This window comes from Neoarius graeffei, chromosome 21 (genome assembly GCF_027579695.1).
Source record: "Neoarius graeffei isolate fNeoGra1 chromosome 21, fNeoGra1.pri, whole genome shotgun sequence".
Taxonomy (NCBI): domain Eukaryota; kingdom Metazoa; phylum Chordata; class Actinopteri; order Siluriformes; family Ariidae; genus Neoarius; species Neoarius graeffei.
The window spans coordinates 28,799,987-28,817,998 of record NC_083589.1 but is presented as its reverse complement, the minus strand read 5'-3'; the positions used below and the strand labels follow the sequence as shown (position 1 = coordinate 28,817,998).

The 18,012-nt window shown below is 41.4% G+C and overlaps 1 protein-coding gene across 2 annotated transcripts in view; it reads left to right on the top strand.

The window, feature by feature from the left end:
* LOC132869647 (thyrotropin-releasing hormone-degrading ectoenzyme-like) overlaps nt 1-18,012 on the top strand; it is a 520,051-nt gene that overhangs the window by 406,008 nt on the left and 96,031 nt on the right. For both annotated transcript variants that reach the window (XM_060902939.1, XM_060902940.1), the window contains 3 exons: nt 912-1,000; nt 14,847-14,980; nt 15,257-15,312. In XM_060902939.1, coding sequence (XP_060758922.1) covers nt 912-1,000; nt 14,847-14,980; nt 15,257-15,312 — 279 coding nt within the window. The remainder of the gene's footprint in view (nt 1-911; nt 1,001-14,846; nt 14,981-15,256; nt 15,313-18,012) is intronic.

Sequence of the window (18,012 nt, the reverse complement as noted above, 5' to 3'; positions counted from 1 at the left end):
TCACATAATACAGAAAATAGACTTTCTATGCAACTGATTTTATAACAGTTAATAGAATAAGCCCCAGAAAACAGATTGTTAGACTGAATCACTTCATGTTTATTCAAGTTGAATGTATGACTCAGTAGTTGAAGACAGCCAATAATGTGGGGGTAGGGGTGGGAGCCATTTAGTTAATGTTTTATGGATAAATTGGGTCTAAAATGTACATCAAGCATTGCTATTGGTGAAAGTTTGTCATAATTTAGATTCTTGTTCAAAACTGACTGAATAAAGATTTATTTTGTGGAAAATAACAAAAGGTTTATCTCGGAGACGTGAAATGTGCCCCAAATTTTAGAATGATCCCTATATGTTCTTTATATCATACTTGCATGTATGGTGTACATCATTATGGTTCCATAATGAAGGGTCTTTCTTCAGAGGGATGAAAAGCTGAATATTATCTGACTCTACAGGACATTTACTTTGCTGTAATGACATCAATTACTCTCTGGTGGGTCTTTTTGTTCGATGTAATTAGCTTTGGCAGGCAGCAGACCATGACCATCTGAGTGGTTGCCATTTTGACAGAGAATAGTACTATACATGTGCATAACAACCATCAGGCAGAGTTTGAAAGGATGTGATGGGCTTGAGATGCACAGACACAGAAGGGCTTCTTCATGAAAGGTACTCACTGTCTATGCATATCATATCTTACAACCTATAATGTGACGTGATCTTGTTTTCCATTCAGATTTGTAACAACCTCCAGGTTTATCAGCTTAAGGCTATACTGTATATTGTATCATGATTACTGATCTACATCTGAAGTTCCTTCTTTTTGACTTCTTTCTCTGTTGTTGTTTCAAAATCAATCTACAATCAGGAATGATGCTAACACTTCTCTACCTCTCTGTCTCTCTTAGTTTCCAGTGGCAGATCCCATTGACCCTAGCAATGGGAAACACCAGTCACATATCAGCTGAGACCATCATATGGGTCTCTAAAAAAACAGGCAAGTTCTTCCCAGATACAACACAATCAGAATTGTACAGAAGGATAACTTTTCTGAGGTACTAACATCCTTTAACAGACACCTTCAGACACTAAGCAGAGATGTGTTGGTTTAACGATAAATAATTCATATTTAGAACCCTATTGTTTGGTGCCAGTTACACTGCAAGGTATTAAATTCAGTTTCAGTGGTCACTTCCTTGCTGAGGTTCCCTGTTGAAAAGGGATCTTCATCTGTCACCATTTCACTGGTTCCATTTTCCACTAATCTTTCTTTGCACAAGTTTGTTGTCTCTGACACAATGCAACTAATCACCGAATAATGAATTGGAACTTAGTCTCTTAAAGCCCCAGACAATAAAACGATTTTTATAATTATCTTCTAACTGCGGTGAATTTATCAACAACTGCAAAAGAACATACATTAGATACAGTAAGTCATTAGGTTAAATTTTTCTTTTTATTTATTTGTTTTTTTTTTTCAGTTAGAAGGTTTCTGAATTTCCTTTTTTCAACTATTCTTATGGCCAATTTGAGTTGCAAGTGCAATAGAAGCTTTGCACCATCACATGACCCCATAACAATGGTAACTAGGGCACCATGACAGGGGGCACACTTGTAGTGCTCCATTCAGACGAGTTAGTTGTTATTGATCAGTATGGGAAGGTTTTGCTGTGTGTTTGGATGTGCAAATCATTTTGAACTAAACAAAGACATCAGATTTTTTAATTTACCAAAAGTAATTCATCATCGGGGGAAAAAACTAGAGAGATTTTTAAATGTAGAAGGGAAAAATGGGAGGGGGGCATTCGGCAGGGACTCTGTGTCGAACGGAGAGGTCAAAAATCCAATGGTATGCTCGCTTCATTTCCACGAAGGTAAGAGTTTTAAAAAAGAATAATAATTTCACAACTGCAGCAAGGTGCTCATTCTTATCCAGTGAAGTGAACATGAGCAAAAACATGGCAACTCTGCAGAGCCGCTTTCACTGAGGTGCCTTTACATTCAGGGATCCTTTGGAGCGTGTTGTGCGCGCACTTGGGACCCAGTCATTATGGGAAACACCTGATACCGATTTGAGTGCAATCAGTGCACGCATATAAGGTATTCTGTCAGATATGCGGTGGTAGATGGGTCTAAGTGCAGGAAAGGTGTTTATTAGCAGGCATGATATTTACAAAAACAAAACAAAACTGAAAACAGAGTCATAAACATGGCGAGAAACAAACATGATAATGATAATACTTCACAAAGCCTCTGTGTCCTTATATGCACGCGCTGATTGGGCTCAAATCAGTATCAGGTGTTTCCCATAATGACTGGGTCCCGAACACAAGCACAATGCGCTCCCAAGGATCCCCGAATGTAAATGCATCTCGGTGCATTTACACTGAGGTCGGTGTAGTGGGCTGGTAATTAATCAGAATAGAATAGAATCTTTATTGTCATTGCACATCAGGTATACAATGAAATTGCAGAATAGAATAAGACACCCCTATATATGTTTTTTTTTTAAATTATTATTCTGATTTCCTTCCGGCAGCACGGTGGTGTAGTGGTTAGCACTGTCGCCTCACAGCAAGAAGGTCCAGGTTTGAGCCCCGTGGCCGGCGAGGGCCTTTCTGTGCGGAGTTTGCATGTTCTCCCCCTTTCCGCGTGGGTTTCCTCCGGGTGCTCCGGTTTCCCCCATAGTCCAAAGACTTGCAGGTTAGGTTAACTGGTGACTCTAAATTGACCGTAGGTATGAGTGTGAATGGTTGTCTGTGTCTATGTGTCAGCCCTGTGATGACCTGGCGACTTGTCCAGGGTGTACCCCGCCTTTCGCCCGTAGTCAGCTGGGATAGGCTCCAGCTTGCCTGCGACCCTGTAGAAGGATAAAGCGGCTAGAGATAATGAGATGAGATGAGATTTCCTTCCTAACTTAGTATGACTAACAGTCTAATACCCTTTTCAATGAGATTTAAGCTTTTCTGTGCTAGTTACACGCCGCACCTGAAGATGGTGATATGCCAGTAGTGATGGGGAAAAGCCTTTGGTTTTGATGGTGAAAAGTGAAGCAAATTAAAGAATTCATCAGAACATCTAACACACAAACCTGTGTCTGGCTGTCTCTTAATCCTGTCACTCATTTCAGGTGGGTAATCTCATAAAATACGACATATAGGGTACCTTGGGTAACTGTTAAGGCATTTAGGAAGATGCAGAGATCATTGTAGGGGAATATTACTTTTGTGTAGTCATTATTTTTGGAACTTCTGTGAATATTAGTCTCCTGCGATTGGATGCTAATGCTTGAAATGAAACCAGTTCTGCTAAGGTGAACGAGAGAATAATTTTGAAGTTATCACTGTAATCTGCAGGAATGTAGCTGCTGTTGTATAAGTTAAACGAGTTGGAATGCCAAAAATGTAACGTTTATCGCGCCATTCGTGCACCAAGTAATTAGAGGGTGCGTCATAGTTCTAAGATGGCGTCTCCCATGAATTTACATGCGCGCCATGTACGATCAGCTGAAATGCCTTAGTTTGTGATGGCAGCGTAATGTTCTGAAAACTTACTGTCTAAGACACCTGGTCTGGGACCGGTAATATCGGCTCTGCAGAGCCAGTGTGTTGTTGCTCATGTTATTTTCACTGGATAAGAATGAGCACCTTGCTGTAGTTGTAAAATTTTTATTTATTTATTTTTTTAATTCTTACCTTCATGGAAGGCGGCACGGTGGTGTAGTGGTTAGTGCTGTCGCCTCACAGCAAGAAGGTCCAGGTTCGAGCCCCGTGGCCGGCGAGGGCCTTTCTGTGCGGAGTTTGCATGTTCTCCCCGTGTCCGTGTGGGTTTCCTCCGGGTGCTCCGGTTTCCCCCACAGTCCAAAGACATGCAGGTTAGGTTAACTGGTGACTCTAAATTGACCGTAGGTGTGAATGTGAGTGTGAATGGTTGTCTGTGTCTCTGTGTCAGCCCTGTGATGACCTGGCGACTTGTCCAGGGTGTACCCCGCCTTTTGCCCGTAGTCAGTTGGGATAGGCTCCAGCTTGCCTGCGACCCTGTAGAACAGGATAAAGCGGCTAGAGATAATGAGATGCAGAGGTGGAAAAACCTGGGTGCAGAAAGTAAAAACCCTGCCACATTTTTGCTCCAGCCAATTCAATGAACCAGCTGATCCTAATTACCACATCCCCTAAGCCAGGTTGATGAGCTAATTGGTGAAATCACCTGTGTTGAGAGCACAGGCAGAAGGAAAACCTAAGCAGGACTTTTACTTTGTCAATCCAGTTTTTCCACCTCTGATGAGATGAGATGAGACCTTCATGGAGATGAAGTGAGCATACCATAGGGTTTTTGACTTCTCCATTTGACACAGAGTCCTGCAGAATACCCCCCCCCCCCCCCATTTTTCCCTTTGACATTTAGATCTAGCTTTTTCCCCTAATCATGAATTACTTTTGGCAAGTTTAAAAAAATCTGATGCCTTTGTTTAGTTCAAAATGATTTGCACATCCAAAACCACAGCAAAACCTTCCCATACTGATCAATAACAACTAACTCGTCTGAATGGAGCACTACAAGTGTGCCCCCTATCATGGTGCCCTAGTTACCATTGCTATGGGGTCATGTGATGGTGCAAAGCCTCTATGCACTGTCAGAAATAGGGGTACAGTAGGACTCCATTTCTGTCCCCCAAGGTACAATCTACACCAGAGGCAACTGCTCTAAGACTACAAGGGAAGCCCAGCTTTGTGTAAAATGTCATGGAAAAGTTTGTCTGTTAAATATGTATTTACACTACTTAACTCTCTTATTCCAAATCAGTAGTTTGTGCTAGAAAGTGCTTGGTTAGTTCGCTCAGCAGTTATTTCTCGCTGGTCATCATGATCTGATAACGTGATTGATTTTTTTTTCTTCTCCCCCCCCATAGAAGCTTGTAGAAGCACGATCCATTGAAAACCCACTGATGCTCAGCGTCTCTGTAGTTTAATGCCACTACGGGATATGCTTTGATCTTAATGCAGCAAAGCTAGACATTTATTGGACAATATGCTTTTAAAATGTAATTTCCGGATGCCTGGCTTCAATGAGGGTCTATGGAGAGTCACTGACAGTAAGGTGGGACTGGACGCTGGGCTTCTGTATAATGATTGGAGGAACTCTCAAATCTCTTTTGAATGTCATCTGACTGACAGTGTCTGACAGTGTTTTAAAATTATGTCATATTGATCGGAGGGATTCAAGCTCAGTCCATCATATGGTGTGTTGGCAGGTGAAGTCATGAGACCAGCTGCTGCTCATTCTCATTCTTTTCCTACCAATATAGAGTTCCTATTTCCATTTGTATATACTGTAAATACAACTATACATATAGAGTTTGAGTTTGTTACTTGCTTTCATTTTTGTTCAGTAAAGGCTGTTTATTTTAAGCCAGGCAATAGAGGGGAAATCTAGCCAGCTATCTGTTAGATTAGATTAGATTAGATTAGATTAGATTAGATTAGATTAGATTAGATTAGATTAGATTAGATTAGATTAGATTAGATTAGATTAGATTAGATAAAACTTTACTGATCCCTTTGGGAGGGTTCCCTCAGGGAAATTAAGATTCCAGCAGCATCATTACAGATAAACAGAGAAAAGAAATATAGAAAACTTCTAGATAAATTAAAATAAATTAAGTATTTACATATACAAATATAAAAGAATAAGATATGGGGAAGAGAGGAAGGGGGGAGAGGGGGAAAGGGGGGGATGCAGCAGGAAAGATATATTGCACTTTATATTGCACATTGTCCATTATTGCTTATTGTTAGGCTAGGCTACTGCTCCTTCGCATCCTCTGTCCTCCTGTTACCCCTCCTCCCCCCCAGAGAGGAGTTTCACAGTCTGATGGCATGAGGGACAAAGGAGTTTTTGAGTCTGTTCGTTCTGCACTTGGGAAGGAGCATTCTGTCACTGAACAGGCTCCTCTGGTTGCTGATGATGGTGTGCAGAGGGTGGCTGGCATCATCCATGATGTTCAACAGTTTGTCCATAGACCTCTTCTCTGCCACTGTCACCAGAGAGTCTAGCTTCATGCCGACCACAGAGCCAGCCTGCCTGATCAGTTTGTCCAGCCTGGATGTGTCCTTCTTGTATGTGCTGCCCCCCAGCACACCACGGTGTAAAACAGGACACTGGCGATGACGGACTGATAGAACATCCACAGGAGTTTCCTGCAGATGTTAAAGGACCGCAGCCTCCTAAGGAAGTATAGCCTGCTCTGTCCCTTCCTGTATAAGTGATTGGTGTTGCAAGTCCAGTCCAGCTTGCTGTCCCGCCACAGCCTGAGGTACTTGTAGGAATCCACTGCCTCCACCTCGACTCCCTCGATCAGAACTGGTCGTGACCTTGGTCTGGACCTCCCAAAGTCAATGACCAGCTCCTTGATCTTCGAGGTGTTGAGCTGCAGATGGTTCCTGTTGCACCACACAGCAAAGTCCCTCACCAGGCTCCTATACTCCTCCTCTCTGTCGTCACTGATACACCCAATGATGGCTGTGTCATCGGCAAACTTCTGAATGTGACACAGCTCCGAGTTGTAGCAGAAGTCCGCGGTGTGTGTGTGTGGAATGGCAAACAGTGCTAATATTGTCAACCTGATTTTGGAGAAGAACTGATTTTGATTCTCTTCCTTATGAGAAGAGGCTCAAAATTAAACAACAGGGCAGATTAATGCCCAAGATATCAATTTAATTCAAAAATTAAGGAGACCATCACTCATTTCAGCTGACTTGGTCTGACAAAGTAAACTGGTTAACTGGGAGTGATTTGACCAATGAGACTGTCCCAGGGATGGATTATTTGGTCAAAACTGGGTTTTGGAGATTTGACCAACATTGACAGGGCATACAAAAGGCATGAGAAAAGCAAGGAATGCTTAAGTTCATGTGTACGCTTAAGTTTATTTGGCAGAGTTAGAGTAGAACATGGCAGAATTCACATATAAATAACAAATTGACAAATAATTGATGAATGACAAGTAACAAATAATTGAAAAATTTTATGTGGACCTAAAACTGAGCTTCCCCTATTTCAAAGACCACCAGCTGCCACTGGTCTACACTAATGTACCCCCGAGGGCTCATAATTGGACCTCAAGGTAGGGCCAAAAAGGTACATACTGTACATGTTCCCAAGCAGTATATAAAGGGTACAAATAAGTACCTTAGAGGGTACTGAACCAGTGACAAGCTGTTGTTACCCCTAAAGGTACAATAATCTACTTTTATTTTCTGAGACTGTATTTGGTAAAGGTGGCCTTGGGTACCAATCAGAACTAACCACCTAATTCTGCTCCACAAAAAACAGAAAAAAAATTCAAGGAACTCACTCAGCCTCTTCGTGTCCAAGAAACCAAGAACGAAACTGATCAGCGTAGCTTTTTAAACTAGCTAGAAGGATGTAGTGTATTGTGGACACCGTGTAATGTCTCGACAAGCAAAAGCATTGTGAAGTTCATCACTGGCATTCTTACATACTGTAGCTACTTTGCTAGGATGACTACACTCGCACAGCCTTCTTCTCGTCTCGTCTTCTTCCGCTTTATCCGGGACCGGGTCGCGGAGGCAGCAGTCTAAGCAGGGAAGCCCAAACTTCCCTTTCCCCAGACACCTCGGCCAGCTCCTCGGGAAGAACACCGAGGCGTTCCCAGGCCAGCCGAGAGACATAGTCCCTCCAGCGTGTCCTGGGTCTTCCCCGGGGCCTCCTCCCGGGGGGACATGCCTGGAACACCTCCCCAGGGAGGCGTCCAGGAGGCATCCGAAAAAGATGCCCGAGCCACCTCAGCTGATTCCTCTCGATGTGGAGCAGCAGCGGCTCTACTCCGAGCTCCTCCCGAGTGACTGTGCTTCTCACCCTATCTCTAAGGGAGCGCCCAGCCACCCTGCGAAGGAAACTCATTTCGGCCGCTTGTATCCGCGATCTTGTCCTTTCGGTCATTACCCAAAGCTCATGACCATAGGTCATCATAGGTCACAGCCTTCTTGTACATTTTAATGATAAGGGATGTATAGATGCCTTGCAACCATGTGATCAAAATGTACTACGTCATGGCATCCACCATGATGGTGGATATACAAAGCAACTACGATGGCAGCCGCTGAAAGCGTGTCTGTAAACAATGCTGAATTTTATCAGTATTACCACGATTTGAACAGTCAAGCAGAGATTTGATACAAAAAGAAGATAGATAGATGTGGTTTTGACCCATATTATTTAAAAAAGTCAGACTTTTCTGAAAATAAGATGCTTCTACTGACCATCAAGTACCCAGATATCGCATTCTATCTGGTTTGACTGCCGCAGAATCAAGTCCAACCTTGGACGAAGCATAGCCCATGTTCTGAGTAGGTGCCCAGTCTGGATTGTTTCTATCATATAATTTTGCTGGTGCTCCTAGAAGTGAAATGGTAATACATATGTTAAAATTATAACAACAACTGAGTGAACCACGACAAGAGAACGCTCATTTTATAGTGCAATTCTAGCAACACGAAATAAAATTCTTCCATGATATTATCGAGAAAGCTTTTGAATCTCACCAGAGATAAAATGATTACTGCAAACACAAACTTTTTTGGTTTTAGCTTCTGTTAGATCAGCCCTGCCAATGTTGTTCAGCTGTGCTCATCTCCTGTCCGTACTAAGCCTCAGTTTCCTCGCCCTTTTTCCGAATCACGGATGGAATTCTGAAAAATCAGAACATGCCACAGTCACGAGTAATGTTGTAACCACAACCATATACAGCACAAATATATGGCATAGCTAAAAGAATGCCTAAAGTAGTGGAAAAACAAAGAGTTGCGCACGCATGACTGTTTTGTCTGGAATGTCGCTTGACCCCGCATTTGTATATCCACCAACATGGCCAACATCCGGGTTTCTATTTTGCTTTGACATCATTTGCAAGTCAAGGATATGACAAAGCTATCATTTGTAAATTGTTATTGAGAGATCTTTAGTTTCAGAAGAATTTTTTTAGCATGCAAACCTGTGGTGCCAGAACCTTGCAATCCAACAGAGAACACAAAAGGGATTTGTTGAAGATTTATATGCATTAGACTGCAGGCAGATATCAGATCAAAATATCAAATCAGGTCAAGATTTTGCCCACAAAGTATTTTTCTCTTTGGAAACTTGAAACAAATGTCAATTAGTCTAAAGCACTCGAGTAGTGTGTTTTTGTTATCTTTATAAGACTAGCCAAAGCTTTAATATTACTATTGTGATGGCATGATGGCATCAATTGAATTGAAGAAGCAGAATTTGATGGAATGGAAATAAATGCCCCTTTCAGAAAAGGATAAATGGATACATCATACATTTACTGCAGTATAGCAGAGCTGGTTTTCTCCTTTAATCTAACAGAAATGAAGAGGAATGCAGAAATATTTCTTGAAATGCTTGGTGGCATCAGAAATGTGGGTGAGACACTCATTTGAGAGTCTATGAAGTATTTGTTTATGAGAACCATTGAAGCATAATGTTGCCATAGGACAGTATCATTTGTTTCAGCAAAGTAGTCATTTGTGCGATGGAACATTAAATTTCATCTTCCAGAAGGTTTCTAGAGTTTCCTCTGAGGCTCACCTTCCTGTAATGAATGAACAATGAGCAGATTCATTAGAAACTACAAGAGTCAGGGCACAATTTCTACAATAAAGGGCCTGAGTGAATATAGACATTCTCATTAGTACCCCCCATTTATCACCCAACCTCAAAGTGCATTTGTTTTTGGAAAAAGGAGAAAAAAAGTGGAAGTTCTAATGATGCCAGGTTGTCCTTTTAAAGGGATCCTCCAGCGGATTTATTCTCAAACTTATTTTAAGTAAAAGTAGTCACAGTTTTCAAAAGTCAAACTTTCATTTTTGGAGACCAAATCGTATTTGAGAAAAATGAATTTTCTTTAAAATGTTAGATGGGCTTCCTGCAGTGGTGATATATGTGATGACATCATGTAGTGGTCACTTGGAGCAACTCAGCTGTTTATATTCTCTGTCTACATCATAGTTTTACAAGTAATTTTACTGAATTTATCAGGGTTTTTTTTTAATAAGTATGCCTCATAGTGTTGCATATAAATGATGCTAAAAAGAAAGCACAAGCTGGAACTCGACTGCATTTCCACAGAGAAAATGAAAAGTGTGCTTGATCAGCTGTAGCAGAGGGTCACTGACAGAAACTGGATCAGACAGGAGACCTCGTGCTGGAAAATCTTTTTTTTTTTCACATGATCTACAACCCCAATTCTAAAAAAGTTGGGACAAAGTACAAATTGTAAATAAAAACGGAATGCAATGATGTGGAAGGTTCAGAATTCCATATTTTACGAGACAAATATTCTGAATACTCATATTCAGAATAGAACATAGATGACATACCAAATGTTTAAACTGAGAAAATGTATAATTTAAAGAGAAAAATTAGGTGATTTTAAATTTCACGACAACAACACATCTCAAAAAAGTTGGGACAAGGCCATGTTTACCACTGTGAGACATCTCCTTTTCTCTTTACAACAGTTTGTAAACGTCTGGGGACTGAGGAGACAAGTTGCTCAAGTTTAGGGATAGGAATGTTAACCCATTCTTGTCTAATGTAGGATTCTAGTTGCTCAACTGTCTTAGGTCTTTTTTGTCATATCTTCCATTTTATGATGTGCCAAATGTTTTCTATGGGTGAAAGATCTGGACTGCAGGCTGGCCAGTTCAGTACCCGGACCCTTCTTCTACGCAGCCATGATGCTGTAATTGATGCAGTATGTGGTTTGGCATTGTCATGCTGGAAAATGCAAGGTCTTCCCTGAAAGAGACGTCGTCTGGATGGGAGCATATGTTGCTCTAGAACCTGGATATGCCTTTCAGCATTGATGGTGTCTTTCCAGATGTGTAAGCTGCCCATGCCACACGCACTAATGCAACCCCATACCATCAGAGATGCAGGCTTCTGAACTGAGCGCTGATGACAACTTGGGTCGTCCTTCTCCTCTTTAGTCTGAATGACACGGCGTCCCTGATTTCCATAAAGAACTTCACATTTTGATTCGTCTGACCACAGAACAGTTTTCCACTTTGCCACAGTCCATTTTAAATGAGCCTTGGCCCAGAGAAGACGTCTGCGCTTCTGGATCCTGTTTAGATACGGCTTCTTCTTTGAACTATAGAGTTTTAGCTGGCAACGGCGGATGGCACGGTGAATTGTGTTCACAGATAATGTTCTCTGGAAATATTCCTGAGCCCATTTTGTGATTTCCAATACAGAAGCATGCCTGTATGTGTTGCGGTGCCATCTAAGGGCCCGAAGATCACAGGCACCCAGTATGGTTTTCCAGCCTTGACCCTTACGCACAGAGATTCTTCCAGATTCTCTGAATCTTTTGACGATATTATGCACTGTAGATGATGATATGTTTAAACTCTTTGCAATTTTACACTGTCAAACTCCTTTCTGATATTGCTCCACTATTTGTCAGCGCAAAATTAGGGGGATTGGTGATCCTCTTCCCATCTTTACTTCTGAGAGCCGCTGCCACTCCAAGATGCTCTTTTTATACCCAGTCATGTTAATGACCTATTGCCAATTGACCTAATGAGTTGCAATTTGGTCCTCCAGCTGTTCCTTTTTTGTACCTTTAACTTTTCCAGCCTCTTATTGCCCCTGTCCCAACTTTTTTGAGATGTGTTGCTGTCATGAAATTTCAAATGAGCCAATATTTGGCATGAAATTTCAAAATGTCTCACTTTCAACATTTGATATGTTGTCTAGGTTCTAATGTGAATACAATATCAGTTTTTGAGATTTGTAAATGATTGCATTCCATTTTTATTTACAATTTGTACAACCCCGATTCCAAAAAAGTTGGGACAAAGTACAAATTGTAAATAAAAATGGAATGCAATAATTTACAAATCTCAAAAACTGATATTGTATTCACAATAGAACATAGACAACATATCAAATGTCGAAAGTGAGACATTTTGAAATTTCATGCCAAATATTGGCTCATTTGAAATTTCATGACAGCAACACATCTCAAAAAAGTTGGGACAGGGGCAATAAGAGGCTGGAAAAGTTAAAGGTACAAAAAAGGAACAGCTGGAGGACCAAATTGCAACTCATTAGGTCAATTGGCAATAGGTCATTAACATGACTGGGTATAAAAAGAGCATCTTGGAGTGGCAGCAGCTCTCAGAAGTAAAGATGGGAAGAGGATCACCAATCCCCCTAAGGCTACGTTTACACTAGACCGTATCTGTCTCGTTTTCTTCGCGGATGCACTGTCCGTTTACATTAACCCCCCTGGAAAAGCGGGGAAACGGGAATCCGCCAGCGTCCACGTATTCAATCCAGATCGTGTCAGCTCCGGTGCTGTGTAAACATTCAGAATACGCGAATACGCTGTGCTGAGCTCTAGCTGGCGTCTCATTGGACAACGTCACTGTGACATCCACCTTCCTGATTCGCTGGCGTTGGTCATGTGACGCGACTGCTGAAAAACGGCGCGGACTTCCGCCTTGTATCACCTTTCATTAAAGAGTATAAAAGTATGAAAATACTGCAAATACTGATGCAAATACTGACCATTGTGTAGTTATGATTGTCTTTAGGCTTGCCATCCTTCCACTTGCAAGTAATAAGTGATATGCGCTGGGATCACACACACAGCGGCTCAGTCCCGAATCGTGGCTCGTGCACTTCACTCGCGCGCTCTGTGAGCTGCGCAGGGCCGGAGTGCGCACCCTCCAGAGGGCACTCGCTGTTCAGGGTGGAGTGATTTGGAGCGCAGGATGCCTGCGGAGCCGAGCGTATCCGCGTATTGGTGTTGCTGTGTGCACGGCTAACGGTTTTAGTGTAAACGCGAATCATTTTAAGAACGTTAATCTGATGATCCGCTGATTCGACGTAATGTAAACGTAGCCTAATTCTGTCCCAACAAATAGTGGAGCAATATCAGAAAGGAGTTCCACAGTGTAAAATTGCAAAGAGTTTGAACATATCATCATCTACAGTGCATAATATCTTCAAAAGATTCAGAGAATCTGGAAGAATCTCTGTGCGTAAGGGTCAAGGCCAGAAAACCATACTGGGTGCCCGTGATCTTCGGGCCCTTAGATGGCACTGCATCACATACAGGCATGCTTCTGTATTGGAAATCACAAAATGGGCTCAGGAATATTTCCAGAGAACATTATTTGTGAACACAATTCACCATGCCATCCGCCGTTGCCAGCTAAAACTCTATAGTTCAAAGAAGAAGCCGTATCTAAACAGGATCCAGAAGCGCAGACGTCTTCTTTGGGCCAAGGTTCATTTAAAATGGACTGTGGCAAAGTGGAAAACTGTTCTGTGGTCAGACGAATCAAAATTTGAAGTTCTTTATGGAAATTAGGGACGCCATGTCATTTGGACTAAAGAGGAGAAGGACGACCCAAGTTGTTATCAGCGCTCAGTTCAGAAGCCTGCATCTCTGATGGTATGGGGTTGCATTAGTGCGTGTGGTATGGGCAGCTTACACATCTGGAAAGACACCATCAATGCTGAAAGGTATATCCAGGTTCTAGAGCAACATATGCTCCCATCCAGATGATGTCTCTTTCAGGGAAGACCTTGCATTTTCCAACATGACAATGCCAAACCACATACTGCATCAATTACAGCATCATGGCTGCGTAGAAGAAGGATCCGGGTACTGAACTGGCCAGCCTTTAGTCTAGATCTTTCACCCATAGAAAACATTTGGTGCATCATAAAATGGAAGATATGACAAAAAAGACCTAAGACAGTTGAGCAACTAGAATCCTACATTAGACAAGAATGGGTTAACATTCCTATCCCTAAACTTGAGCAACTTGTCTCCTCAGTCCCCAGACGTTTACAGACTGTTGTAAAGAGAAAAGGGGATGTCTCACAGTGGTAAACATGGCCTTGTCCCAACTTTTTTGAGATGTGTTGTTGTCATGAAATTTAAAATCACCTAATTTTTCTCTTTAAATGATACATTTTCTCAGTTTAAACATTTGATATGTCATCTATGTTCTATTCTGAATAAAATATGGAATTTTGAAACTTCCACATCATTGCATTCCGTTTTTATTTACAATTTGTACTTTGTCCAAACTTTTTTGGAATCGGGGTTGTACTTTGTCCCAACTTTTTTGGAATCGGGGTTGTACAGAAAGGGTGTGTGGCAAAGTGTGTGTATAATATGTGTGGCTGTGCGCTCTAAAATCCCGGATTAAAATGGCTCAACTTGCAGCACAACTTCACACTCTAATCTCTCTTTTTAAACCATGCCACACACACTCAAATAATCTTTGTTAATCTACCCAGCACCAGCTGTAGATCATGTAAAAAAAGATTTTGCAGCATGAGGTCTCATGTCTGATCCAGTTTCTGTTGTTGACCCTCTGCCACAGCTGATCAAGCACACTTTGCATTTCCTCTGTGGAAATGCAGTCTGGTTCCAGCTTGTGCTGTCTTTTTAGCATCATTGTGGCATTTATATGCTACGCAATGAGGCGTACTTATTTAAAAATTCAGGGAACTACTTTAAAACAAGCAAAACTATGATGTAAACAGAGAATATAAACAGCTGAGTTGCTCCAAGCAACCACTATGTGATGTAATCGCATGTGTCAAGCCCATCTGGCATTTTAAAGAAAATCCATTTTTCTCAAATACTATTTTTGGTCTCTGAAAATGAAAGTTTGATTTCTGAAACCTGTGACGACTAATTTTACTGAAAACAAATTTGAGAATAAATCTGCTGGAGGATCCCTTTAAGCATTGTCACCTTGCTATTTGTCCATGTGTATTTATAGAGATGCACCATGTGGGCCACTTATATGAGAAGACATGGTTGCTGGGAAACATCAATCAAACAGGATACTTCCGGGTGAACTATGACCTTCACAACTGGAGGCTCCTTATCCAGCAGTTGATGATCAACCCTACAGTATGCAGCTCCTCATATCTCCCTCATTCTATGCCTTTTTATATCAATTTCTACTTTTACTGTCCCTCTCAGTTTCTTATTCTCTTTTAGTGAAAGGTTGACTCATCATATTTTCTCTTTCTTAAACTTGTGCCTTTTTTAGCTTCTCCTTTTGTGTCCTGTTTTGTTATCAATGCATTAATTCCTAATACCCTGCCTTTCCTGTGTTTGGTATTATTATGTATTCCTATACTCCACTATCATTAAACTTTGTCTGTGTTTCCTCCCTAACTTTAGATCATCTCTGTAGGCAATCGTGCTGGCCTGATTGATGATGCCTTCAACCTGGCCAGGTGAGTTTGCGGAAATTAGTTTCTCAGACTTTAAGCAGCAGTCTCACTAAGTGTAAAGCTAGTTCAGAGATAATGGAAGCTTCTTTGCCCATTCCCCATATGCTTGAACGAAAGCACATGTTGGCACTTGTGTCAGAATAAAGCCCCAAGCAAAGCTGTGCTGAAAGATAATGGGAGGAAGGGAGAAATATTATGCATTCCTCCAGTCATGCCACTCTCTCTCTCTCTCTCTCTCTCTCTCTCTCTCTCTCTTTTTCTCTTTCCATTCTCTGTGAAAGCATCCTGAAGAACTCAGTCGTTAGCCCCATTCTCCTAAGGCTCCTTGCTGAGTAGGAAGGCTGAGAGGGATGTGTGATGAAATAAATAAGAGAGCACTTCTTCCATTGTAGGGCTGAGCTTACTATGAGGAGACAAATCTCTTCCCTAGGAAATCATATAATTGTGTCTTGTATCAATGGCGTAACGTGTGAAGCATAGGGCAAATGTCAAACTCATTTTCAGTAACATGTCACATTTATTTCATATACAGGCCGGTGGTTGGTTGGTTTGTTTAATATTAAGGGGCCCAGACAAACAATTAAACTTAGCCAATAACATGTCACCAACTCTTCTTAAGGTTATGATGCACGGGGCAACTTTTTGGGCAAGGTTAGCACCAATGGGCAACCAGGTGAGACACAGGGCAACAGACAATTGGCAACAACCAATCAGATAAGAGCAAATCTATTGCCAGGGAGACACACTACAAGGATGGACGCTAAAACATTTGCAGCTATTAGGAATCGTCTATTACAATTCACAAAAAAAAAGAGCAGCCCGTCACTTTTAGTTTGACACAAAAGAGTTAACGTTATCCCGACATAGCTGAAAGTTATCGCTAGCTATGTAAGCAAAAACCACCACTAGTTAGCTAAATCCTATTCAGTCTCTATGGAACAGTGGTTAGCTAACCGCAGTGTACAGTTAACTGAAAAAAAAATAAACTTGATGTCTTAATTACAACCTGAGCACATAAAAATAGATGTATGTTGGTTTTCTAAGCATTTGATGAGGTAAATTGACTGCTTTGGGTTTACACATAACATACCAGCATAAGAAGATAAGTTGTCTCTCTTTTATTTTGCTCCACTGCCGGAGATGCCGCCATCTTGGTTGAAAATTTCAGAACCTCTCAGGTGGTCATGTGATTCACTGCTAGCCCTCTGATTGGATGATCTTAAAAAGTTGCCCCAAACAATCAAAATTGTTCAGATCGAAATTATGTTGTCCAATCTCAATGGGAAAGTGTCGAAGCGCAATTGCCCAAGAAGTTGCCCCATGTATCATCAGTATTCACTGTGTTTATTTATCAGGAATGTATGCTGATGGGCGCATGCTGAATGCACAAATACAGTAGTTTAAACATTAATTATACAGCCAAAAGTTTCTGGACACCTAATCATCACAGCTATATGTACTTTTTGAACATTCCATTCCATATGTAGTCCCCTTTTGCTGCTCTTATAACTTCCATTCTTCCAGGAAGGCTTTAAACTAGATTTTGGTGTGGCTAAGGGGATTTGTGATTGTGATAATTCAGGTACAGGAGCTTTACTGAGATCAGGTACTGATGTTCAGTGAGGAGGACTGGAGTGCAGTCAGAGTTACATTTCATCCCAAAGGTATTGGGGTTGAGGTCAGGGATCTGTGTAGGACACTCAAGTTCTTCCACTCCAATCTTGACAAATCATGTCTTTATGGAGCTCACTGTGTGCACAGGGGCACTGTCATGCTGGAACAGTTTTGGGCTTTTTGTTTCCAATGAAGGGGAATTGTAACGCTGCAGCTCACAAAGACATTCTATACGAACTAGCTTCTTTTTTTTTTTTTTTAGTCTTTTAAGGCAATGGACTGCTTACATTCAGTGTTATGATGGATTTTCTGTTTTGAATTGTGTGACTCCAGCAACATTGTGTACATTTACATTAAGCAGCAGGAACAGATACAGTGGTGCTTGAAAGTTTGTGAACCCTTGAGAATTTTCTCTAGTTCTGCATAAATATGACCTAAAACATCATCAGATTTTCACAAAAGTCCTAAAAGTAGATAAAGAGAACCCAGTTAAACAAATGAGACAAAAATATTATACTTGGTCATTTATTTATTGAGGAAAATGATCCAGTATTACATATCTGTGAGTGGCAAAAGTATGTGAACCTCTAGGATTAGCAGTTAATTTGAAGGTGAAATTAGAGTCAGGTGTTTTCAATCAATGGGATGACAATCAGGTACAAGTAAGCACCCTGTTTTATTTAAAGAACAGGGATCTATCAAAGTCTGATCTTCACAACACAGGTTTGTGGAAGTGCAACATGGCACGAACAAAGGAGATTTCTGAGGACCTCAGAAAAAGCGTTGTTGATGCTCATCAGACTGGAAAAGATTACAAAACCATCTCTAAAGAGTTTGGACTCCACCAATCCACAGTCAGGCAGATTGTGTATAAATGGAGGAAATTCAAGACCATTGTTACCCTCCCCAGGAGTGGTCGACCAACAAAGATCACTCCAAGAGCAAGGTGTGTAATAGTCGGCGAGGTCACAAAGGACCCCAGGGTAACTTCAAATCAACTAAAGGCCTCTCTCACATTAACATTAGGCAATGTTCATGAGTCCACCATCAGGAGAACACTGAACAACAATGGTGTGCATGGCAGGGTTG